This window comes from Anser anser, assembly GCF_964211835.1.
Source record: "Anser anser genome assembly, chromosome: 4".
Classification (NCBI taxonomy): domain Eukaryota; kingdom Metazoa; phylum Chordata; class Aves; order Anseriformes; family Anatidae; genus Anser; species Anser anser.
Window position 1 is genome coordinate 6,240,623 of NC_139724.1, and position 24,360 is coordinate 6,264,982.

The 24,360-nt window shown below is 49.5% G+C and overlaps 1 protein-coding gene and 2 long non-coding RNA genes across 10 annotated transcripts in view; 1 reads left to right on the forward strand and 2 right to left on the reverse strand.

The window, feature by feature from the left end:
- The window catches only part of LOC310899313, a 3,091-nt gene extending 2,185 nt beyond the window's left edge, over positions 1–906 (reverse strand). The window contains exon 1 of the long non-coding RNA XR_014584169.1: positions 766–906. This is a non-coding gene — a long non-coding RNA (uncharacterized lncRNA). The remainder of the gene's footprint in view (positions 1–765) is intronic.
- CXXC4 (CXXC finger protein 4) overlaps positions 1–24,360 on the forward strand; it is a 94,824-nt gene that overhangs the window by 36,286 nt on the left and 34,178 nt on the right. For 6 of the 8 annotated variants that reach the window (XR_014584157.1, XR_014584158.1, XR_014584159.1 and 3 more), the window contains one exon: positions 1–1,210. Coding sequence is in view for 4 of the 8 variants with exons in the window: in XM_083835554.1 (XP_083691680.1) it covers positions 1–1,210 (1,210 nt within the window). In the remaining 4 variants the exon portion in view is untranslated. Of the gene's footprint in view, positions 23,149–24,360 lie in introns of those variants that run through there. The other 2 variants (XM_083835552.1, XM_083835551.1) reach the window with 2 other exon arrangements.
- Positions 19,793–24,360, reverse strand: part of LOC310899314 — a 284,820-nt gene continuing 280,252 nt past the window's right edge. Inside the window, exon 10 of the long non-coding RNA XR_014584170.1 lies at positions 19,793–24,360. This exon is cut by the window's right edge and continues 2,040 nt beyond it. This is a non-coding gene — a long non-coding RNA (uncharacterized lncRNA).

Consider the following 24,360-nt stretch of genomic DNA (forward strand, 5'->3'; position numbering starts at 1 on the left):
CTGCGGCGGCTCCCGTGAGGATGCAGCGGGCGCGGCTGCCCGGCCGCTCGGCGTCGGCGGGGACGCGCCCTGCGGAGGACTGAGCCCCCCGGCCCCCCTGCCCGCGGCCACCATGAACACCAACGTGTGCGTGGAGAGCGGCCCCAACCCCGAGGCGCCGGGGCTGCCCAAGGACAGCCACCTGCCCGAGGGGGCCCTCAACAGCCTTGTGGATTACAACTCGGAGATGGAGAGGTACCGCTCCTTCGCCACCTTCTACAAGACCAACGGCGGCGCCTTCCCGCAGGCGGCCAAGATCGCCCGCATCACCACCCCCATCTTCCCCAGCGCCGCCGCCGCCGCCGCCGCCCGCATCGGCATGTCCCCCTGGAACTGCGACACCGCCACGGCCGCCGCCGCCACCGCCATGCTCTGGGGCAGCGGCGGCGGCGGCGGCGGCGGCGCGGCGAGGAAGCCTTCCTCCTCCTCCTCCTCCTCCTCCTCCTCCTCCTCCTCGTCCGCCGCCGCCGCCGCCGCGGCCGCCGCCGCCGCCGCCTCGTCGCTGCACGCCGGCAGGGGCAGCATGCACCACCGGAGCGACTCGCAGCGGCTGGGCAAGCCCGGCTGCGCCCCCGGCGAGCAGCCGGCGCTGCCCATGGCCAACAACAACTTCCTCTCCAGCCTGGCCCCCGAGCACTGCCGGCCGCTGGCGGGCGAGTGCATGAACAAGCTCAAGTGCGGCGCGGCCGAAGCCGACATCATGAACCTCCCCGAGCGCGTCGGCACCTTCTCGGCCATCCCGGCGCTGGGCGGCCTCTCGCTGCCGCCGGGGGTCATCGTCATGACGGCCCTGCACTCCCCCGCCGCGGCCTCGGCCGCCGTCACAGACAGCGCCTTCCAGATCGCCAACCTGGCGGACTGCCCGCAGAGCCACGCCTCGGCCGCCCCCGCCTCCGCCCTGGGCGCCGCCGCCGGGGCGGGGGGCGGCGGAGGCGGCGGCGGAGGCGGCGGCGGCGGCGGCGGCGGAGGGGGGACCGGCGGCGGCGGGGCCGGGGCCGGGTCGGGGAACCCCGCCAAGAAGAAGCGGAAACGCTGCGGGGTGTGCGTGCCCTGCAAGCGGCTCATCAACTGTGGAGTCTGCAGCAGTTGCAGGAACCGCAAAACGGGACACCAGATCTGCAAGTTTAGGAAATGTGAAGAGCTTAAGAAAAAACCTGGCACTTCGCTAGAGGTCAGAGGAGATGATTTCTTTTTCCCCAGCCTCCCGCCGTCCCTCCTCAACCCCCTGCCCCCGCCCCTGCAGTGCTTCTTGTCTAGCTTCAAGATGCAGCACCCCTTTTCCGAGGCCTCCTTCAGGCTCTGAGGGCCCCCCCCGGCCCCGCCGAGCCCCGCGGAGCCCGGCGCCCCCCCGCGCCGCCCGGCCCCGGCCCCGCTCCCGGCCCCGCTCCCCGCAGCGGGCCCGAGCCGGAGAGCCGGAGGCGGCTCCGTGCCTCCCTCCCCGCCGCACGGGGACACCGCTCGCCTGGCCCGCCCGCCGCCCGTGCTCCGAGACCGGTGGCTATCTCTGGGTTCTCTCTGGGTTTTCCTCTCTCTCTCCTTTCGGTTTGTGCCGAGCCGTTTTGCTTTGCTTTGCCTTTTCGTTGGTGGGTTTTCTTTCTCTGGTGGTGGTGGTGGTGGTTTGGGGTGGTGGGGAGAAGGGTGGCCGGGTGTGAAGTACAACGGGGGGAAAAACGTAGCGCAGGCTTCTGGCCGGACTGCACCCACGTCTCTTTACGCCGTGCCCTCGGACCTGACGATGTGTTATTGAATGCTCCCCGGCCGTACAGACAGGCTTTCAAGGTTGCTAGGCATGCCGCAGACAGGCAGATTCGACGGCGCAGAAATTTCGGTGAACGTACCCGAGCCCAACAGACAATGGAAGGCAAAGTACCCCGCTGCACATAAAACGGCTGGTGGTTGATGTCGTTAGGCAAAGGAAACAAGCGAGGGGAGAGACTAGTAATCATACTTAATCCCTTGTCATTATTAAAATTATAGTGTCGCTGGCGAGGCGCACGTATCAGATGTGTCTGGAGGTGTCGAGGATGATGGATTTAGTACAGAGGAGCAGTGCACACGAGGTGGCATCAAGATTTGTAGTCACAGAAATTAGCAACTAAGTGAGAAATCGCAACTTCCCCTGTTCCCGTGCGCGCGGGGCGGCCGGTGCCCCGGTCATTGCTCGCAGGAGCAGAGGTGGGATGAGGGCCCTGGGGGGGAGCAGCAGTGAGAGCCCACCCATCCGACCCACGCTAAATACACGCAGACAGTGGCACCGGGTGCTGGGATGAAGGCAACGCTGGGGTTGTGAGTGACGTTTGGCCGATAGCGTTAACTCTTTCGTAGCCGGCCTCATCAAAATAACCAATGAATTTCCTCCTTGCAAGAGTGGCCTCTCCTTGCTGGAAGTTTGCTCTGTAGCTCTGCATCCTCTTGGCTGGTTTTGTGCATGTGTGAGGGCCCGGCATCACTGACCTCCAGCCCAGTACGGACTCTCCAGGTGCTGGAGACTAGATGGGGTTAGCAACCCTTGGTTTATCTCAATTGCACACACAGCGTGGTTGCTTTCGTAGAAAGTTTGCAAAGAAGACGCATAGTACCCCGGTCTCCTCCCGATGGACTATCGTACCGAGCGCAGCCCAAACGGGACTTCTCTGGCGAGCGATGTGGAGAAGCCCCGCGGCGCCCAGCCGTGCACGAGGGCCTCTCGTCAGGCTCGCCAGCCTGGGTGCTGCTGGGGCTTAACGGGCGTGATAAATGGCAGCTTCTGATGGCTTATCGATTTGTGCAGAAAGTGAGCTATCTCTGGGAGAAGCGCATTTGCACGCTATCAGATCTTCCGATGGGCTTGCGTGCGTCTCGGCGTGCATCTCCAGAACTTCCTCGCTCCTGACAGAGGTGTTTGGCAGCCTTAAAAGCCGCTCAGGCATGTTATGAGAATGCCGCCCATTAAAATTGTTTAACCACTGCGACTAGTAAAAACCGTGGTTTTATTAGCCACTTGTGTACTCTCATAACCACCTGCCTTCGCGTCTTCTCTTTGCTTTCTCTCCCCCCCCGTTTGCGCTCTGTCAGACGGATAAACACACAGAAGCTCCTCCGCTGCTGGGCCGGGACGCGGAGGACGCGGCTCTTGGTTCCCACCTGTGGAGGAGTCATCAGGGCCTCGCCCTGCTGCAGGCCGTGGCTGGCCACAAAGCGTGTCACGGGACGTGGCTCACCGCCTCACAGAAACATCCATAGGCGAGGAGTTCCATAACAGAGCAACTTTCCCTTTTGGTTGTTTCTCTTACTTCTGCTTCTGTCTTTCCTCTAATCGAGTAACGACGCGTGGCAGCACGACTGCGAAGGCCGCGTGTGGCAGTGCGGCGCTGGCCTTGTGGCAGCCAGCAGGCAGTGGGTCAGGGAGCAGCAGGGCCAACAGGGCCAAGCCAAGGCAGTGGCCGTGGTGGGTCAGGGAGTGCTCCCCTACTGCGTGGGCATCTCGGGTTTGTTCATCCTGCGGCCCTGGGGAGCCGGCGTGTCTGCTCCAGTGATCCCTTGTCATCTGCAAAGGCACGGTCCCGAGGGAATGCAGCGAGGATCGAGGAAGGGGTCACCGTGGGTGGTGTGTTCGTAGGACGTGAGAATTGCGCTCAACGTCGGCTGCGAGTCATGGAGAGGGTTCAAATCAGGGGCGGAACTGTGCTCAAAAACGAAATAAACGGAAAACAAGAATAATAACAATAAACAGCAAACTGATTGATCCCACTGCAAGCATTTCTCTCTTTCTTCCTTTAAATCTGTTCTTCTGCTGGTGCAATGAGGGCGTACGATGAAATTCTCAAGGTTACTACACCAAGTGTAAGACAGATTCACGTTAATACGTTCCAGTCCCCGACCCTTACATTTTTAATGGAGTGCTTCCCTCCCAGCATTTTTTTTAAACACCAGAACTACTTTTTCCTATTTTTCTTGTACAATTTTCACCCTCAAAGTGTCCCCATGCTCTAGTATTTTACATAGAATGTTATTATTACTAGGAAATTTTATGTATGGTAATAATAAATCTCTAAAACTAAGATTGACGTCACGTTGCACGCTGCCTACTTGTGTATGTATATTCTGTCTTCATGCAGATTTACAGTTGGTTTAAAGAGGCATAATCTTTATTTACCCGTGGAGACTACTTATTTTCCTCTGATGGGCGTACGCGTCTGTAACTTCTGCAGCAGGTTAGGAAGATCAGGAGCCGGGTATGACTCTCTTTGAAGGAAACCACCCTGACTCAGGTGGCCCACTCCTCATTTTCATTAGCGTGATAGCAAAAGCAGGCGGAGGGGCTGACTCACAGCGGCAGGGTCTGCGCGGTTCAGCCCAGATGTGAAATGTCCTCTGGTGCTTGGGCGTGCTGTCGTACTGGTCCGTGCCGCTTGCTTTGTTTGTATCAGCCTCACCAGTTAGTAATGTGCGCTATTAAACGTTTGCGTACTGACCTGAAATACCAGCCCCCACACACCGACCTGAAATACCAGCCTCCAGATCCCACCGAGGCACCTCACTGAGTCGCATTTCAAGGGAATTTGGGATCCTTCCCTGGGGGTAGGGTCACGGTGGTTGGTTTCCACAGAAGCGGCACCCGACCCCGGCCATCTTACCACCACGCGGCCTGGTCGCGGGGCAGCGAGGCCAGGGTTGGGTGGGCTGCCACAGGGCTCTGTGGCTAGGCGTCAGTTTTTTGGGGCCTTGGAAGAAGCGATTTCCCCCCACTAAACATGCTTTCTGCGCTGAGTTTTCCATTCAACCTCTGGGGATCCCCAGGGACGACTCCATGACACAAGGCCTCTCGCTGCCACCCCCGGCACAGGCCAGGGCGGCTGCAGGTGTCACCGTGGCTCACCATGTCCTGACCTCTGCCACTTGGAGCACTCGTTGAAGCTGTTTGACCTTCTGCTGTGGGACCGCATCTCGCAAGGCTTCACGCTGCAGTCAGTGGGAGACGTGTGACTGAGGGCAGCCTTGAGGGCCCTGCAGAGTTGAGCTTTTGGTCTGCCTATGGCTCTGGCAGATTAGCGAGCGTGAAAAACCTAGCGCAAGGGATATCCTCTGAAATGGAGACGGATGTAGCCCGTTTTACTGCTTCATGTTTTGTTGTTTCCCCCTTCTTCATGTGATGCTTGCAGAGCAAAGGAACTGCCCCAACCACGTGACGATAGCTGTGTTCAATCCAGAATGCACCTCGTGGAAACTGCTGTTTGATACAGTGCAATAGCACCTGTGTTTTGTAAAAGGGGGACAAAAGTCACATTTTTTTGTTCCAAATGAAGTCCCTCCCACCTAAGGAAATCTCTTAGTGCTGGGATCTGGTACTGAACTGAACAGAAATTTAATTAATTCAGCAAAAATTGTAGGCCAGTCAAGGGTTGAACAGCCTCTTTCATACAAACACTGCTTTCTACGTGCATTGGAAATTGCTTGCTTTAAATCATTGAACTGTGATTGTTTGCCAGGGAAATTGTCCATATGGTAAGGGAGGTTAACTGGTTATGGCAGTTCTGTGCTTTGACTGCACCGAACAGTTCTTTGCACGTTTTTCTCCATACCAATACAGGCTGTGCAGTGGGGTTCCAGGATGCTGCGCCAAACTTCGTTCTTTGCCCAGTGTTGTCACTGATACATTTGTCTTATTTTTCAGTCGACATAATGAAATCGATGCGCATTGTTTAGGGTGGACAAGTGGCATGTGTCATGAGAAATATGAATGAAAGCAGAGCTTTTTCTAGAGCAGCAATAAGCATAATGGGCTCTTCTTCCCTTTCCCTTTCCCTTTCCCTTTCCCTTTCCCTTTCCCTTTCCCTTTCCCTTTCCCTTTCCCTTTCCCTTTCCCTTTCCCTTTCCCTTTCCCTTTCCCTTTCCCTTTCCCTTTCCCTTTCCCTTTCCCTTTCCCTTCCCCTTCCCCTTCCCCTTCCCCTTCCCCTTCCCCTTCCCCTTCCCCTTCCCCTTCCCCTTCTCCTTCTCCTTCTCCTCCTTCTCCTTTCTTTCTGTCCATCTTTCTCTCTTATCTAAGTCTCTTCGGAATTTTTATTTCAATCTGAGGAGCACAGAAGCCAGTATGACTTGGACCCCTATGTCAGCTACAGCACTTTTGTAAACTCTTACCAATGCTGTTTGTACCACGTGCTGTGGGCTGTATACCCCATGCCTTATTCAAGTGAGGAGACTCAATTAAGGCAGTAGATACTTGAACACCATGTTGGATACTGCTCATTCAGGGTGGGTAACCATATAGCGGCAGTTCAGAGCAACAGTGCCAATTTTCGTTTGCCTGTGCATGTGTGTTGACGTTACTGCTTTGTTGGGCCACTTTCCATGCAGGTCTGTTTGCTAGGTTGACACCTAACACCATTACTGAAGTCAGGGAAGACTTAGCTTGACTGGGGAACGAATTAGGATGTCAGAAAATGATCCCTTTTGAATAGCAACATCTTGGTACTACATTTTTGTTTCATTTGAACTCTAGGCAGTTCAATAAAAGATAGATACTAATTTCAGTACTCTGTGTCATGCACTTGATGCCTAGCAGTGGCTGAGAACAAGTGCTTTCCAAATAGCCTAAAATTTTTTATCAGCTGCTAGTTTTCCAGCTCTACCCGTGCATGTGTTTTAAGAGTTCAGCTGGTAAATAAGATATTTCTAAGCAGGCAAACCTAGAGTGTACACCCTGAAGCCTCACCAAATACTGCCTAATCCTTTTGATCACTGTTTGCGATGGGAAGCAGCTGCCGATTGTGCAGGGAAAGGCTTAGGATAAGCTTTCGGGTGTACCCAAGTGAGTTAGGAGGAATGAGAAAGTAACTCGTGTCCCTGTAAGGAAGTCCCTGGGACTTGGCCTGTGTTGCTAACAATTCCCAAGTCACCTACTATGTGCTTAAAAACTGCCAGCAGATACCTTGCTTTCTGAGGTGTACCACCATCCGAAGAAAGCATTTCTTTACTTCTGTAGTGTCTGTATTTTTTTAAAGCTCATCTGCTCTGAATGATCATACTGAACCACATCTTGAAGCATGCTGTTTGGCTTGACGCTCTTTGCTGTTTGGGAGCCCAGCCTGCTGTGTCTCTTTTCTCTTCTTTTGGGTACACTTATTGTTTTCCACAGTCATATCACGTTCAATCACATGCAGACACCTGTCCTGAAATTGAATTACTCTGTGGCGTAATCTAGAGTCATCCCCCATTTCAGCATCCCTTGCTTGCTGTTCTTTGTTGAGTTATGTTGCACCATACTTCAGATGCGACAGCCATTTAATAATATTGAAGCCTTAGCTCTGCAGGGGCTAAAAAGATCCCAGCAGGCTTGTTAACTTCTACTCTCAGACATTATGGGAAATATTTTCTCCTCCCTGGAACTCCTAGGCATCCTCTTAATTAAGACCATAAAAATCCATAGCCAGGTATGCGTTAAGCCTATTGAATTTTTTTGCAGTTTTCCAGAGTCTCTTCGTACTTAACCAGATACCACACTGCCGAGTGAAATATGAGAACTTAAAAGGAATAAAAGCAGCCTGGGTCATGCTGGATACTGCGTTCTGAGCGGGCAGCAAACTCATCAAATGCCTTTTCCCTAGGCACCATAGAGTTTTATTCTTTCCTCTGCTCTACATAGTGTATTTCCTCATTTCAGTCTCACAAGAGATGGCCATTTTAAAAGGTAACTCCTCTCCTGTCTCAGGACAGTGTTCTTTTCACTTCCAGGCTGTCTTGGCTGTGGTCTCCGTTGTATTTCTGCATAGGATCATTATTAGCTGGTGTCAGGCTTCATTTGACTAAGAGCTAATAATGGATTATTCAGTGGTTTAGAAAGTGGAGAAGCAGCATTAGAATTTGAGGTAGAGGGAAGATCTTAATAAACACTGGAAAATTATGGGAAGTCCTACAGAGTTCAGGATGGAGATCACTGAATACAATAGGTGAGGAGGAAAGAGCAGCCGCAGAGTGCTCAAGCAGAGATGGAACCAAGAGCAGCTCAGGGCTGGAAATAATGAACAAAGCCTCAACAAGAGGGTGCTGCTCCTCAGCTGGAGCCGTTCAGGCACTGTGGGGCAGGTGGACAGAGTACCAGAGGTGGTCTGCTGCAACACGGCGGCGCTGAAAATGGTGGTGAGACCTCCTGTGGTGTGAAGAAAGCAGACTACAGCTGCTGCGGTGAGCAGGAGGTTTGCCGTTAGTCATGCCGGCACGGCAGCTGAAGAGCTCACTGGTAGTTGTCTTCCCACAACTTCTCCAAGGGAAGGCCAAGGCTTTGCACAGCAGAAGAGGATCCTAAAGAGGGTGAGCAGGGCTTTCCACGTGCTGTCATTGATACGGAAGTTTTTTTCATTCATTTTCATTCTTTTTTCTGAATTGAGTAGAATTTACGGAGAGAATCTGGGTGCTGGGTGAGCATGTGGTATGGGAGGAGTTGTGTGATCCGAACAAGTTGTTCCAGAGACAAGGAAGTGATGAAGGCAAACGTACAGACAAGCTGACAAATGTGAAAGAGGGAGGCAACGCCAGCAGTGAAGGGCTGAAAATGATGATTTGTTGCATGAGAACTGCTTGGGCTTAGAGGCTTCTTAGGTGTCATGTACTGCATGTCCAAGGGAAGCTGGAGTATGCCAACAGTGTGCCAATCTGCACTACGTCAACACAAAGAATTTGCTCCATCAACACAAGAGAAATACCCCGTATGTTTTTGAGTAACATCCGTCCCTCTGCGTGTCCTGGCTGCTGGTGGGGACGCAGACATTGTGTGTGGGAGGGAGCTGAAGCGCATAGAAGATACAGGGAGGGCAAAGCGTGATTATCGCAGTGCCATTAAAGAGATCAGAAGTGGAGAAGGAGCATCAGGGAGCAGATTCTGTTACGTGTGCAATCTCCAAAATGAGTGGTATCCGTCAAACAGAGGCTGTTTGGCTACAGAGCAAGCAAAAGAGGAGAAAATATATTTGGAAGGGTCATGGGTCTGCGTAGCTGGCCACCAGGGAGTGGGTGGGAGCGGACTTGGTGGCACGAGCTTGGTAATGACATAAAAGCTGTTCTCTCTAAATCACGAGCGTTTCTCAGTCCCAGGAGGCGGCAATCACCGTTGGCTGTTTGCTTGAAAGCTGATGTAAAATAAATTGCAGGTCAAAGTCCAGCAGAGTTGACGGTGTCATGAAAATAATCACCGAGATGAATCTTAATTGTCACCCTTGAAAATTTCAGAAGACATACCAGGGAATTAATGGGACTCAGAGCGAGCCATACACAGCCTCATAAAGCTCTTCCCTCTGGTTGGGAGCTGTGGTGACATGCTGCACAGGAGTTTGTCTTGCTGCTGCTCTCCTTCAGTCTGGCAAGACAGCCCGTGGTGCTCACGGGCTGCAAGAAGCGAACCGGCACCTGCAGCAAGTCTCAGGCGTCGGCTGGAAATACCTCCCAGCCCAGGTAGCTTACTGAATGCAGCCTCTGAGTACATGTTTTCTTCTTTTTTTCTTCTTTCCCTTTTTTTTTTTTTTCTTTTCTTAAGGATTTGCAGAGAAACAAGCAAGCGGAGGCCAAGCATTTAATGGATATATTTTTCACTGGCTCTTTTATCAACAGCGTATGAGAAATCCCGAAGGACAGAAGCAGTTAGCTAACCAATGAGGCATCGTAGCCAGCGCTAGGCTCTGTGCAGGAGAAAAAGATGCCGAAGGCAGAGCAGCTCTAGGGGAAAGAGATTTAAGTGTAGGTTTGGCGCCGAGAAACATGCCTCCCCTCTGTTTGGAGACCAGTCTGTATGAGATTGCCATAGCCCGCAGCAGCCGTTTTGCGGATGATAGAGTTGTCAGACTGCGTGCGAAGGCTCCTACCACTGGGTGAGGGACCAGCGGGGATTTCTCATTAATGGAGTGAATGTTAACAAGGATAATTCTGGTTTGTGAGCCTGCGTGTGCAGGGTGGATCAGTGATAGGGGCTGATGGATGGTCTTTGTGGGGATTTGATCAGGGAGAAGGTGGATGGCAGTGCGTCTGACACTTTTCTAGCTGATTGTCTCTGACCGAGGAGAGTCTGCATAAGTCACCAGCCAGGTCCTAGGTGAAAGCTGGAGCTGAGCAGTGGTCTGGATGTTTAATTTTTAGTGTTCTTTCGCATTGTAGTGCCTTGGGTTTTATGTTGCATGATGGTAACAAACTGGTGTCCAAGAATTTCTCTACAAAACTTTCCTCAGTAAGAGAGCTTTCTGCTTTCTGCTAACATGTTGGGCTATTTGATGCTAATCCCCACCGTCAGGACGAGCTCACCAAGTGACAGCTCTTCTGACCTGCTTAGCATCAGCCCTGGCTCTGGAGTAATGCTGCATTACAGCTTGCATGAGCCCCGACCTGTCCCCGTGGGGATTTTGGTGCGGATTGCAGAGCGTGTGAGAGGTTTTGCTGGTGTGGCCAGTCCTGGCATTGGTGCTGCCGCTAACACTGCTTGGGACAGAGATGTTTTCCTTCGGCAGGATTAGGCTGGATTCCTTATGGCTTCTGATCTGTGTTTGCCATCTGTTTTCCCCAACGGTGTTATACTTTTCTTTTTTCCAGATCAAAAAAGTGAAATTGTTTACCCATTCCTCGAATATAATCTCATATATAAAGTGAAAAAAGTTAATATATAAAATAAACTCTGCTGTGTGCTGCATGTAAATGAGAGATGCGTTTGCTCATTCTTTCTCCTGTGGAGAAACCCAGTGCTCCTCCGGCTCACCCTCCTGACTGAGCTGGGGAGCTGCTGCCGATGCTGAGCCCGAGCACAGGATCTGGCCCCGTAGTAGTGGGACTTCAGCTCCCCGGTGGCCATGGGCACGCATCTAGCTAGCCCCATGGGAGCCTCTGGAGCTGGTGATCTCTGAGGAGGCAGCTGGGGAGGAGCTGGGTTTCTAAAACATGGTCCCAGACTGCTTACCGTGTCCCATCTAGCGGGGCTTTTCGCGTTGTGCAGTTGGTGGCAGAGAAAGCCGAATGAGTTTCCTAACCTGGAATGTGCTAAATCTGGTTTGTGTCAAGTACGACGCAGGAGATACGCAGTGTGAGTGGAAAAATAGCTGCCGGCAAGCGGATTCATGTCCTCTCAGAGCAAATAAAACCCACTTTTAAAATAAATGTTAAATCTTGCCTTTGGTTTGAACGGAGCCAGGCCCGCAGCTCAGGTATGGTGAGAGGTATTTTAGCTTGGGCTGCAGAAACATGCTCACTGCTGGCTTCATGACCCTGTCTCTATCCGTCGAGGCCACTGATCTGCTGGCTGCTCAGAGAGGGCTGTTACCTCCCAAAAACGTGGCTATGGGGAGCAGATCTTGGCTGGGGACAGTGTCTGCTCACCAGGCTGTGCCATTTCCTTCTGCCCGCCTTCCAGTGGGGACGAGGCGGGGGATGTGCACGCCAGCCTTTTGCCCCTGAGCCTCCTTGCCTGGAGGAAAACATTCAAGGAGACTGTGTGGGCTGGATGCGAGCGCCGGGAGGTTTTCCCCACAGCCACCGCTGTAGGTGATGTATATTTATGAGAGGAACAAAGCAGGCCGCGGACGCTGTGGAAGGCTGCGCTCCTCTGCAGGTGGCTCTGTATTTCGGCATGTCAGGAGGCCCGGAGCCGCCATTTGGTGTGGGCCGGCGGTGGCGGTACTCACACGGTGCGCCCTGCGGTACAGCTGCTGGCTGTCCACAGAGAGCTGCAAGGAAAAGAATAGGAAACGGGAGCAGTTTGGGGATGGAAAGGGAGTTTTGGAGCACCTGGATTTGCACCAGAATCTGCTTCTGTATGAGCTAGGCTGTGCGTTTATTCAACGCCATTTCCAGCATGGGGGAGCTGGCAGCCACGTCAGCTAGTGGCGCAGACATGGGGTGGAGGAAAGGCCAGTCTGCTGGCTCACCGGGGTTTAGCTCACTGTTCTGGCTCTCCGCTCCTCTCAGGCAGTTGTGGGCGTTAGGCTCTGTAGTCCGCATTCACAAATGTATTAGGAATGTATGCAGTCACTGGTTTATGACCAGTGGTGGTCAATGTTTGCTCTTGGGCTGCTGATCGATCCAGATTGCATCTTGTGCAAGGACCACGACTTCCCACTTGAACCCGTTAGCCGTCATGTAGCACTGGATTTCTCTGTCACTGATTTGTTATGTATATGCATTCATGTGTGTATATGTAGACGCATATATAAAAAAACAACTTACTGGTCCAAATTTCATGCTGTACATCCTGTGGCCTACGTGCCTTCCTTCCCCCCGCTTGTGGAAGGGATTGCAAGCAGGGATTGTCCTCCACGCTGAGACACTCATGTAGGGTTTGTAAGGTCGACCTTTGTAAGGTCATTTTTCCCTATGTGGCCAGCACCAGTCCTGCGTGGTGCTTTGGGAAATACAGGAAAATCCACCAGTTTCTTTTGTGTTGCCATTGGAATTTGGGATGCAGTAAGGACAAAGATCCCCCAGTGCTACCTATTTCTTTTGTGTAGGTCTTTGTAAAGACAGTCGGGTGGTCCGTATCTTGAAAATACCTCAGCTGCAATACACTTCCCAAAGGGTCTGTGTTGAGCTGGATCATTTCAGCCAGGACTCATGAAGAGGAATGAGGAGTGCCACATCTGCCAAATAATTTGCTGTAGCCAGCGTGTGAGTTTGCTTCTGTGAGATGAGGGTTTTTGCTCTTGGATCAAACATCAAAGGGGTCTTACATAATGCAACATCTTTTAACATTGGTAAGGTATTAGGCCATAATCATGTAGTGCTCTGATGTATTTTATTATTCTATTTTATTTCTGAATGCGGCTCACCTCTACCCAAGAGATTCCGTAGCCCTACAGAAAATAATGATAAAGGCGATAAAGTTCTCTTTCTATGCAGCTGTGGATTTGGGTGCACCCCAAGCAACAGCATCCTTAGCAGGGGTGGCTAGCTGTCCTGATTCCTCATCTACCTACCAAATCTTTCTGGTGGCTGAGGCTCGTGAGCAACTCCAGCAGATTGTGTAGGCATGAGATTGCGAACGCTGGGGCTGGGACTGAGCTGGGCAAGCGAGTGGGCCTCCTGTTGCCAGCGTGGTGGCCCTGTGGGGTTCACTGGGTTATTGGTCACTGCAGGTGTGGGAGGCATTGTTCTTTAATGAACACTTGTGCTGTAAAAATGAAGAGCTCAGCTGTCAAAATGAGCCTCTGGTAATGGATATGTGTATATGATTTTTCCACTGCTGCTTAATTGAAGGGATTTTCCCTGTTCTGTTGGTTCTGGTTGCCTTTTTCACCTCCTCATGAAATCCCAAAATGTAACACTCTCTGTTATCTATCGAAGTATACTTTTTCAAGGAGACAATTAAAATTTAAGATTTCAGACATTTGAGTTGCTCCTTCCCCTTCTGCAGCAAACGTCTGTGAATGCTGCTGAGAGGAGAGTGCAATAGCAAGTTTTAAGCAAGAAAGTCATTTGGCACCGGGCTTGCGCAGGGATAAATTCTCCATCCCGCCGCGCTTTACAGCATTACAGGTTTCTGAGCATCCTCCTGGGAGCCAGGCTGCCGTTTGTCAGCATTTGCACCAGCGCGAGCAGCGACGGCTGCCTTCAACAATGCTGATCAGCTCCCGTCCTGCTCCTCGCCCGCCTCCCCGACGTGCGGGGGAATCTGTCTTCCCCGTCACTCAGGATAATGACGCCCCGCCGGCAGCGCGCGGGGCCAGCAGCACGCTGTAATCTCCTTGAGAGCTTCATTCCCCAGCTGGGACTCCCGAATTTAAGCATGCAGGCGGTAGATGGTGGCTGCACTTGAGCCTGGCTGTTGGTGTGCCGAGCTGCTGAACGGGCTGAAGGGGCTTTTTTTTTTTTTGTCTGGAAATAACCTTGGCTTTTGCAGGGGCAAAATCTAAGGGTTTCACCTCGTAAATCGGGTTTGCTTTAATTTGAGCCACCTATCCCATTTTCGAAAGCTTTCTTGTTTAAGCGTGGATTAATAATTCATTCCCAAATAGGGGGTTAGCGCAATGGATATTTCATTGTAAATGCGTATCTGTAATTAGAACTCGGCGTGCGGATGCAAAATTCCTTATCTTGTAGTTTTTCAAAAGCACACGTCTTAAACCACAGCCTTGCCCTTCAAAAATATTATTCCGTGTATTTAAAGGTCTGAATGACCTTTTAATCAGACATTGCACCTTTCCTTCCAGCTGATATGACAACGTCTGACAGTAACTTGACCTGATGCTGCAAGGAAATAAATAAAGGCCATCTCAGTTGCTACGCCTTTAAATCTGTCTAGCTAGCTGCGGTTTTGTGTTTAGGTAGATGGACCCACGGAGGAGTATTACGTTTAGTTTTCAGGCGAAGACAATATATTGAGTTTAATACATTTGCATGTCTGGCTGCTCTTTCGAGATCAATTTAGGCGTGTGATTGCTTCCTACCACTCTGAAGTCGAGCCTCTCCTGCAGCCGACCTCCTTATGAATTATGAATCCGCATCCCTCGCTGGAGCTCAGCAGCCATCTTACAGCCCACACCGACCCGCGGGGACAGCCGTGCCGTGCCACCGCCTGTCCTCGGTGTGCCTGGGGAGCTTGCTCGTGCTGCTTCCTCACCACCGCGCTGGACGCAGCAGGGGCTGCCAGAGGTGGATGCTGGCGCAAAGAAAACTCCAACCGTTTGGGGTGGTTGTATCAGTGAACCAGCCCGTTGTCTGTGAGAGTTAATTTTCAGGTGATTTATGAAACCCCAGCACCTGAGGAGAGGGATCGGGCATTGGGCCCAGGTCGGGCTTCTGGTGGCACGGCAGAAGCGCTTTTGTCTCCCTTATGTCCGTGGGCACGCAGGATGAATGTAGCAGTAACACAACACAGAGTCTGCTCCCCTTTCAGACAACCTGCTATTTATACCCACCACCAGCAAAATCAGCGAGTATTTGTGTATGGTTTCCCAGGGTTTTGCTTTTAGGACAATCTCTGATGCTGCTGCTCGTGGGCAGTTCTGAATGAGCCAGGCTGGCTGATCCGGCGTCAGCTCAGGGCTGGCTCCAGCTCCGTCCCTGGTCAGTAGCTCTGGAGGAGAGACGTGGGTCTGTATGCATGGGCTTGGAGGGCACTGTCATCATCTTTTGACTCTGAAGGAGACTGAGGGCAGGAAGGACCTCGCAGACACTGCCCTTGCAGGCTCAGCACCTCTGTCTCTGATGTATGTTATACTTTGAAGCTGTGAAAGGAATTTGCTTGTGCTCAGGTGCCTGTGGAGGCACCCAAATGCAGGAGGACACCATTTTGGGGGAAGGCAGCCAGGGGAAGGAGGAAAGGGAGTGGCCGTGAAGGCAGGCCATTTCAGCATGAGGCCAGGGGCCCGGACGCATGCGAAAGCGGGCAGGTGGGCAGCCTGCTCAGCCCCCTGGGTCCGTCGGGAGTTTCCCTCACTCTTACCGAGTCGAGGACATGCTTTGGCACTTTCTGCCCTACAACCGAAACACAGAGTGAGGGGCCCAGCCTGAGGATGAGCTGCTCCTGGAGCACAGCGTGCTCTCTGAAGGACAGGGCAACGCCTCCCTTACTCCCCTGTCCTAAGAAGTGCTCGTGCCACAGCGTGTGCCCGGCCTAAAACCCACCCGCCTGCAGCCATGCATCCCCTATGCCGGGACGCAGCCAGGCACCGTGGCGAAGTTGTGTGGTTGTTCCAAAAGCACTGTCTGCTTTCCAGGAGATGTTTTTGATAACAATGTTTGCGTTCCCATGAATACCTTGCTTGACTAACTAAGGAGACCGCATGTTAGGTGTGTTATATGCTACCTCACACGTGTCACGTATGACCCTAAAATGGCATGTGCGTGTGTTTCTATGAATTGTCAAGCTGTGTGAGGCATCGTGCTGTTCCTAGATAACTGAAAGTATGCCTGAAATGTAAAGGGAAAGAACAAGTAGAAGAAATCGAGTGTTGTAATGCCGCAAAAGAAAGCTTAACTTGTTTTCTTGCTTTTTTTTTAGAGAACACCTGTTCCCAGCGCTGAAGCATTCCGATGGTTCTTTTAAGCAGTAGTGTATCTTATTTTCAAGGCAGTCCGAAGTGAATGGCAAGCTAAAGTCTTGTTTTAAGAAACTGCTTAGTCCACCATTGAAGAATATACTCAGATACTATTTTCATTTCTGTATAGGGGTTTCCTCAAAAGCAAAAGACAAAAATCTGGGAGCCTGGGGAATTGGCTGGCTTATTCACATTCAGTACACTGATTCTTTCTTTGATGTAACTTAGCTATACTAGTGAAGTTGTTGTCTATTTTTAAAGTGGCTGTAAAAAAAAAAAAAAAAGTTTGGGTAAACCCCTGCTATAAAGTCATGTATCTTTGAAAAGTAACATATCTATACTTCATTTTCAAATATATGTGTTTCAGTACTGTAAACTGTACAGATAGCTGCTTGTATTTTGTGTGTTTAGACACAAGGAGACAATCATGTCTGAGCATCTATGGAGATTAACGGTTTGTACACAACAGTGTGGTTCTGCGAGTTAAATCCGGAGCAATAAATCCTGGCTTTAAATATTATTTTGCTAGTTGTTTAGCAGCAGCAGCAACAGCAGCACTGTTTTACCATGCATCCTTCGATAGAGACTTGATGCCAAGTTTTCCAAGATAAAAAGATTGTGACACATCTAGCAATTACCTTCTGTCATGGTGTTGTAAGAAGGGAAGACATACAATTTAAGATTACTCTTTCAAGCACTATATTAGAGTAGCGGTTTATGCACTTGCATTGCTTCCAAAGGAGCTTTACAGAGGGGTCTCCCTCCAAAAATGCTGTATGGTGTTTGACCCACTTTTCACTGCGCTCTATGGTGGATTGCCCAGCCTAGGTGGACATCCAACACCAGTCGTCTGTGTAAAGTTTGTTCTAGAATGCAAAACAAAGTGAGTACGAGCCCTTAGAATAAACGATGACTCGGCCAAATTACCCTCCATCTATGGGTTCTTATGTAAAATTTTCAGTCAATGGGGAAAATGTTTCATAAAGTTGAATGCAATATTTTTGGTACAAGTGGAGCTCTCCACAGTTGATCTTTGATCATTGGACCGGTTCGGGTGTCACTTGCAGTTCTGTTCATTTGAGAGCCTGGATGTTTTTGTGGTATAAAAATTAACTTTTTTTTTTCTTTTAAATTTACAAAAAGCAAAGACCGCTTCTCCACACACATTCCTCAGTCCGCTGATCTTAGCTTTGCTGAACCACCAGTCCCTTAGGCCCCCAGCAGAACAGTCTGCCATTCTTCTTCCTACTCTAGCGTCGTCTGCCCTCTGGAAAGGCAGCGCACGGAGGGCTGTAACTCATGTGTTGTGAAAGATAAGGAGGATACTGAACTTAGGGATACCTAATACCAGTTGATCAACACTTTTTATTGCTTGGCTTCGTCACACCGCTCATGAGTGAAAAGGCCGTCCCGTCAAAGTAAGCGAATGCTGTTGTGCCACGTACTTGATAGATTTATCATTTTGTACAAGACAGGACTACCAGTAGTTTCACAAAACAGCTGCTGGGCATGGAAACAATTGGCCAATGACAACACAGCCCATCCAAATCTCCTCTCGTTTCAGCACTTTCTCCGTTATTTGCTCAGTGCTTCAGCCCTTGGCCCCTGGTCACCCTCATGTGGTGGAGCATGTGGGGTGGTGGGGAGCACCGCGGTGTGGGACCTGCATAGGAGGGGGGACGCCGGCTTTGTCAGGGGAGGGAGCTCTCGGGACTGGTGGCTCTTGGGACCATTCAGGAGAGCCAAAGTCCTCCAGGAGAAGCCTCCTGAGGTCTCGTGTGTCAGCAGGGCCGGGCAGGGCAGGGGTGGTCCACGGTACCTGGAGGAGCGTGGGCGGGCTGGGCTCACCGGACGTGGGGTCGATGCACATGTCTACGTCATTGCATTGTGCGATGTCATGCCATGGCTTCGGAAACGGGAGCGTCATGCTCAAAATGCTTCTGTCACGGTGCCACTCGTAGAGTTTGTGAGAGGCCGTCAGTCGCATAACCACACAGTAAGCTTTACGTCTGTTCCTACGGCAGCTGTGTACGGATTTCTTTTGTGTTTGAGACGTTTTGGTTAGGGCCTCTGTTGCTGACCACTAGACCAATATGAGCTCTGTAAGATCTTCTCTACCGAAACGCTGATTGACTCATCAACCGAAGCCTTATTTGCACATCTGGCTGGTAAGCTTGCCTTGCTTTTAGGAAAATTGTGATTGCTCTTACAGAAGTAGAGACAAAATTAAGTTCAGGCTACATTAGGTGTACAAAGAATATTCATAGCAATGTACTTACTGTCTAATACCCTAATGTTGCATGTCTTGATGTGCTTTCTTTTTTTTTGTTTTGTCATTTTGTTTTTAAAAACTGATGGATCTGTATATTGTAATTGTGGTGTTTTACATGTCAATTCAAAATTGTTAAAAACAAAAACAACAAGCAAACCTGTTAATTATTGAAAATGAACAAGAGTTGATTTTTCTTTGATTTTCCCGCGTGGTTTTCATTTCGGATGTTGTTCCTTTACACCATCACATTTTTAGATTTGGGTAAAACAATATCTATGTGATGTAGTGCACATAGAGCATTTTGGTTAGTGATGTTCAAAAAAGGAAATCCTTTTTCTGGCCTTCCTTCTCCCCCATTATATACATATTTGTAAATCAGATTTTTTTTTTCAAGTACTAATGATCAAATTTGTGCTTTTCACAAAGACCGAAAACATTTTCCAGTATGAAAATTTGTATTCCTCTTTCATTCGCACGACGCAAAAAAGAGTTAAAAAAAAAAAAGGCAGAACACAATTTTGCAGTCTTTTAGGTGTGAATATTAAGGCTAATGGAAGCATTGTTGGCATACCCCAGATAAACGTGAAGGAAAAATGGCAAGGCTGAAAGGGAGGCACATGTACCCGTTCTGTGAATTAATAACAGACCCTCCATAAGGGGGCAAATGCTCCCTTTCGTGCAGAACCCCTGGTACGTAAGTCATGGAATTAATGTTAAAGAATACCAAGTTTTTAAATGGGCTATATCTGTAATCAAATAATGAAGAAAGAAAGTGGTTAAATGAACATACCATTCAGGGTCGAATACACTCAGCAAAAAGCAGTAGTGGGTCTTTGATCATGGTTAGATGCATAGTGATATCAAACAGTGGGTTCTCATGTAACAGCTAAATGTTTCAGATTTTGTTTTTATTAAATTTGGCAGTTTCACGCTGAGCTCTACTGTATTCTTAGTGAATAAAAGACAGCTCCTATGTTAGAAAGTACTCAATTTCCACAATTGCAGGGAACTATAGGGTTTTTTTTTCAGAAACACGGGCCGCAGAAATGTACTCCTTTCACAGTGTTCTCCTATTTCTGAACTGTGCAGTTATCTATTAAATTTTCTAATAGATATTTGTGTAAGGTGTATGTATGCTTGTGCAATTATGGAAAAAAAACAGTTTTGGAAAACAGTGTATTTATGAAAAAAAAAATAATCACTTATGGGGCATGTACAAAACTGTATAAAAACATTCAATTTGCCCAGTAAAGTTGTTTTTGTGATATTTCTGTGTTGTTGAATAAAGGACTTTAGTATTCAAAATATCTCTCTTTTTCCATAAACAGGTTTTGTTTGTGGGATCTTAAACGGTGAAAACTTCTTTTAAAAAAAGAATCCTCAAAATGAGCCAGAGGGTCCAAAAGCTGACCCCAATCACATGTTTGGGAATGAATGCTTATGAAGTGATGGTACAATAGCTACACAACTAATTCCTTCTCAACTGGCAGTCGATGGAAACCCCGTGAGTTGTATACCTGCAGGTAATGTTGTGCTCTGAGTTGCTTAAGGTAGGAGAAAAAAAAAACATACCGCCTTTGTAAAACTAGGAACGTGACGTTGAGATTTAGAGGCTATGAAAAGGTTAGTGAAGTTAGAAGTAAGATGGATTGCAGAACAGCCTTCAGCCCTTCGGTGCAGGCCTCTGTTGTACAGGGAAGGTGGACTAGTGAGGGTGACGCGATCACTTAGCAGTTACCGTTGTAGGGAAGAGCGTACAATGGTGAAACCTCATCCCTAACTCTTGCAGCAGAACGTAGTCCTGAGCGTGGGTTATCACGTCACTCTTGGAGCATTTGGGATTACGAGCATGGTTTGTGAATGATGGCTGTATCTTACTCTTTGTTTTACTGCTTCTCAGTTCAAATTTCTGCTCTTTGCCTGCCTCGTAAGCTACTCCTAGGAAAGGAATCCGTTTCCTGTTTCCATTTTATTTCCCCGTGCTACAGACAGGCATTAAAACAACACCAGATAGGTGGGAAGGCACGCGAGTGTGCGGGCGACACATCACCTGATTGTCGTGAAATTTGGCATGTCGTTGCTCCGTGAATGTGCCTTGCATGAACGTAACGTCAGCTCGTGTGTGCCAGCGCGGGACTATGAGAGGGTGTGAAAGACGAGGTAGGTCCTTCGGGCCGCCAGGTTCCTTCGATCCCAGCTGACTTTCTGGGGAGCAAGGGTGTATCCTTTTGTTTTCTAAAGAAAGCAACAAAACCAAAAGGAACAGGGGTGGATTTTTCACTGATTCTGTCTTCCTTCTTCGAAGCCCGTAAGGATATATGCTCTTGTGAGACCTAGACCGCTCATTAGACAATGCCAAGAGTGAGCCTTGAGTTCTGTTTGAAGAGGAGGAAAAGGGCTGCCAAGTTGCTCAGGCACAATTCAGTGATCTCTCTGGATTAGATACAGAATTCACAGGGAGGAAATGTGCTAATTTTGTGAGATGGTCGATTTGGAAGCAGGAAGAGGTCTCCGAGTTCCTATTCCTTTAATGCTTTCTCTTTCAACTATTTTTCCCCTTGAGTATTGTTTTATACCAGTCTGAATGAAAAACGTCCCTCAGCTCCAGAGAAATACTCACCCCAGATATGAACCCTGCAGTTTAAAACTACCTTTAGCTTTTTATAGCTTTTATTTTTTAATTAAAAAAAAAATCTAAAAAAGAAAAACCAATCCAAACAACAAGCAGGTAATTCTTCAAAGCCCAAACTGACAAACTCATTACTGAGACTATTAAGAGGAAGGAAAATATCCTTTTGCGTGGAAGCTCAATTCTTCTAGGCTGTGCTGGACTCAATTTGTTTTTGCCACTAGCCATTTCAGCTCTCCCTGATATTTCTCCAAGGAACAAGTCTGAAATTATGAATGGTCTAGCGGTACAAAGCAACGTGCCTTCTGGGAGGCCCTAGTCCTCCTCGGATTCCCATGGGCTTTGCTAGATAACTTGTGAAATTGGAAGAAATTGCAGAGGTGGCTTTGTTATAAGTTCTACCTTAGTTTGATGCTAGGATCTGCTTGGTCACCAGTGTGCAGTGGGCATGGGTAGATGGCCCTAAAAGTCTAAGAAGCGCGTCTTGTCGGTAGAATATACAATGAAATTTGAGACCACCAGCCCTATCTGAGGAAAGAAAGGTGACGTTCAGCATCACACAGATATCAGGATCTGCCCCCACCCCGGCCTTGATTCTCTTTGCCGTTTGGTATTCAGGATGGACACGGTTTTTGGGGTAGCTGGGTTCTTCGGAAAGGCGGTTTTGCCTAACATAACAAGAGTAAAGGAAATGTGTGTAGCAAGTGGTAATCTCGTAAGACAAGTCATCTAGGCTGCCTGAATAAGCTGTAATGCTCAGAAAGTAAGCGCCTCCATTATTCTTTGAAGTTTTCAAACTATATTAAGGTGTTTTCATGTTATTTTTAATATAATAAGCAAGAATAATTTGTAATGCTGCTGCCCATTCCCTGAAAAATGGGTTTTAGACTTGAATCCTAATGGCTTAATTTCCCAACAAACTTTGAAGATACTTCTGAGTAGACTAAGAAGTCTAAATCTGAGTGCCCTGTAAGGGAAGCTCTTGTGGCTGGGGATTCATTGGTCTGTGTAAGCCACCTTTGACATGCTGAGTGAAGGATCTGTGCTAGAAAGTAATTCATCAGCATCCTTGTAGAAAGATCTTCAGGTGCCGCCACGTCAATCAGAGCCCAGACTCAGAGTGGTTTCCCCCAGCTCAGTTTATAACATATATAAGCATCCGCTATCTGAGAACACCTTTCTTCCCTTACTCCTTTACATCTGCCCTCATCACAGAGTTAATAATGCTCGCCATCTGCACTTCTTTAGGAAAAAAAAAAAGAAGAAACACAGATCTTGCATGCTAGATGTTTTCCTTTGGAAAGAGAGAGAAGAGCTAGCCTAGGTCAGAAACGCCTGTTTCTGTCCCAAATCTCCTAGCACGGGTGCTCTCTGCATCACTTGTAGCTTCTGAGCAAAGTCCAAACCTCAGCTTGGCAATCAGACACAACCCCAAAGAAGACCAGCACTGGGGTGACCAGGGCACAGTGAGATGTCCCCACCACCGCCTCCTTGGTGCACACCGCACACACAGAGACGGTGGTGCCGGGCGCCCGGTGCTCCTTCCCCTCCCACATCTCCATGAGTTTGGGGCTGGTTTGCTGTGTCAAGCAGGAGGTGGGAGGACCTCCCCAGATCTGGTGAGCAGAGAGGACGTTGGAGGGCTCGTAAGGGGAAAGAAGGTTTGCATGTCAAGATAGTGACTAGAATAGCTCGGTCCGTGTGGCTTGTAGGAACCTCTGATTTCTAGCTGGGAGCATCTGAGGCCACCAGGCTCTATGAGAAGTAGCTGATCTGTGGAGTGGACTTCGTCTCTTTTGTGCCTACGTTTTAGTACTCGTGCCTAGAGATGGATAGTTAATTTGCCCGGCTGCTGTGTTGACTGAGGATGTGTGGTTTAATACAGAACTACGGCTTTCAACCTGTTCTGGGAGAATTAGTGGGTAAATAACCTTGTCTAAAGAAATCTGCCACCCAGATTAGGAACTGTGAATCTAATTATCGCTTTCTGATATTCTGCTCTGACTTGTTTTGCCTTTTTATCCTGACTGTTTGCATTCCTAGAACTGATTTGCCTTTTTTGATGCAATGCCATGTGACCTGCTGATTAATTTTTGTGAACAATCATAAACTCCAAGCTATGGCTGACTTGCTATCTTTTTATGCTATGCTCCATAAACATTCATTCATTTCTTATGATTACTGTGTGGAAACAGACTTTTACAGGCTAATAAACTTGGATTTGAACTGGATGAAGAGTTTCCTTGTGTCAATTCTTTTGTGTGTATAAGAAAAAAAGAATAAATAAATAAAAAAAAAACAGGAATGGACACATGAAGGTGCAGACGTTGACTTGACTTAACCAGGTCTCTGTAGTTATCCCCGCAGATGCTCTCAGTAGTAAACCTGGAAATACCAGTGGCAACACCTCGAGGTCATTTCAGTCGCGGTAAGAAAAGCTCTCCCTTTAAACCAAACCCAAACTTCCAGGGCTCAGGGCTGGCAGAGAGGGGGAAGGGAAACGGGGGCTTTTCTTTAATTGCTGACTGCCGTGTCTCCTCTCCCGTAGACCTGCTTTCTTCACCACGCTGACACGCGCGGCGCAGCCTCCAGCTGAGACCAATTAGGCAGCGCGTTCGCCTCTGCTGCGCCTTGCTTACCCGAGCCGGGCGATGCTCGCTGCCGCTCACGTGTCGGCGCGGGGGGTCCGGGGCTGCATCCTGCCCTGCCCTCGGGGTCCAGTGCCCCAGCCAGCAATGCCTGGTGAACGTCTAGGAAGCAGAAGTAAGATGCATTCTCACGTTGTAGCTGTTTGTGGCATCCCTCAAGAGGCGTGTGAGCTGATAGCGGTTGGCAACCTGCATGGGGTGGGATGGGGTTTCTGCAGGGAGAGGCAGCCAGGCTGGAAGTAGGCTGGCCTGATGCCTGCACACAACTACAGACCATCCTCCGATGTAAAGCAGCCGGCATCCCCTTCGCATGCCAACCTGATGCGTGTTACAAGCATTAGGCACAAAAATCGCATTATTGCGACAGCTCACTGCAGGCCCGGGGTGTGGCTGTGATCTCGATCTTGCCAAAGGAATTGGATAGCAGAAGGCGGACGAGTGCTTCACCTCGGATGTGAGCAGGGAGAGCAAGGGCAGCTGAGCTGAGCAGCCGAATTAGACGGGACCCGTCCCCGTAGGTGCAGAGCCGGCACAGCCATCCTGGCCAGGCACCATTCGGAGGCGCCGCCGGACCCCGGCGTTCATTTCCTGCTGCTGCTGGAAAGGGCGACTTGGGCTTGCTTTGTGAGATGGGGATGATGCCAAGGCAGTCTCACCACAGAGGTGAAGCACGAGCAGGATTATTAGCTAATTGTGGTTTTTTTTTTTCCTGTTGCAACCCAGCACGTCTTACTCCAATACCGTAAGCTAGAGTTGCAACAGTTGAAAAAAGAGAAGCCAGGGAAAGGAAAA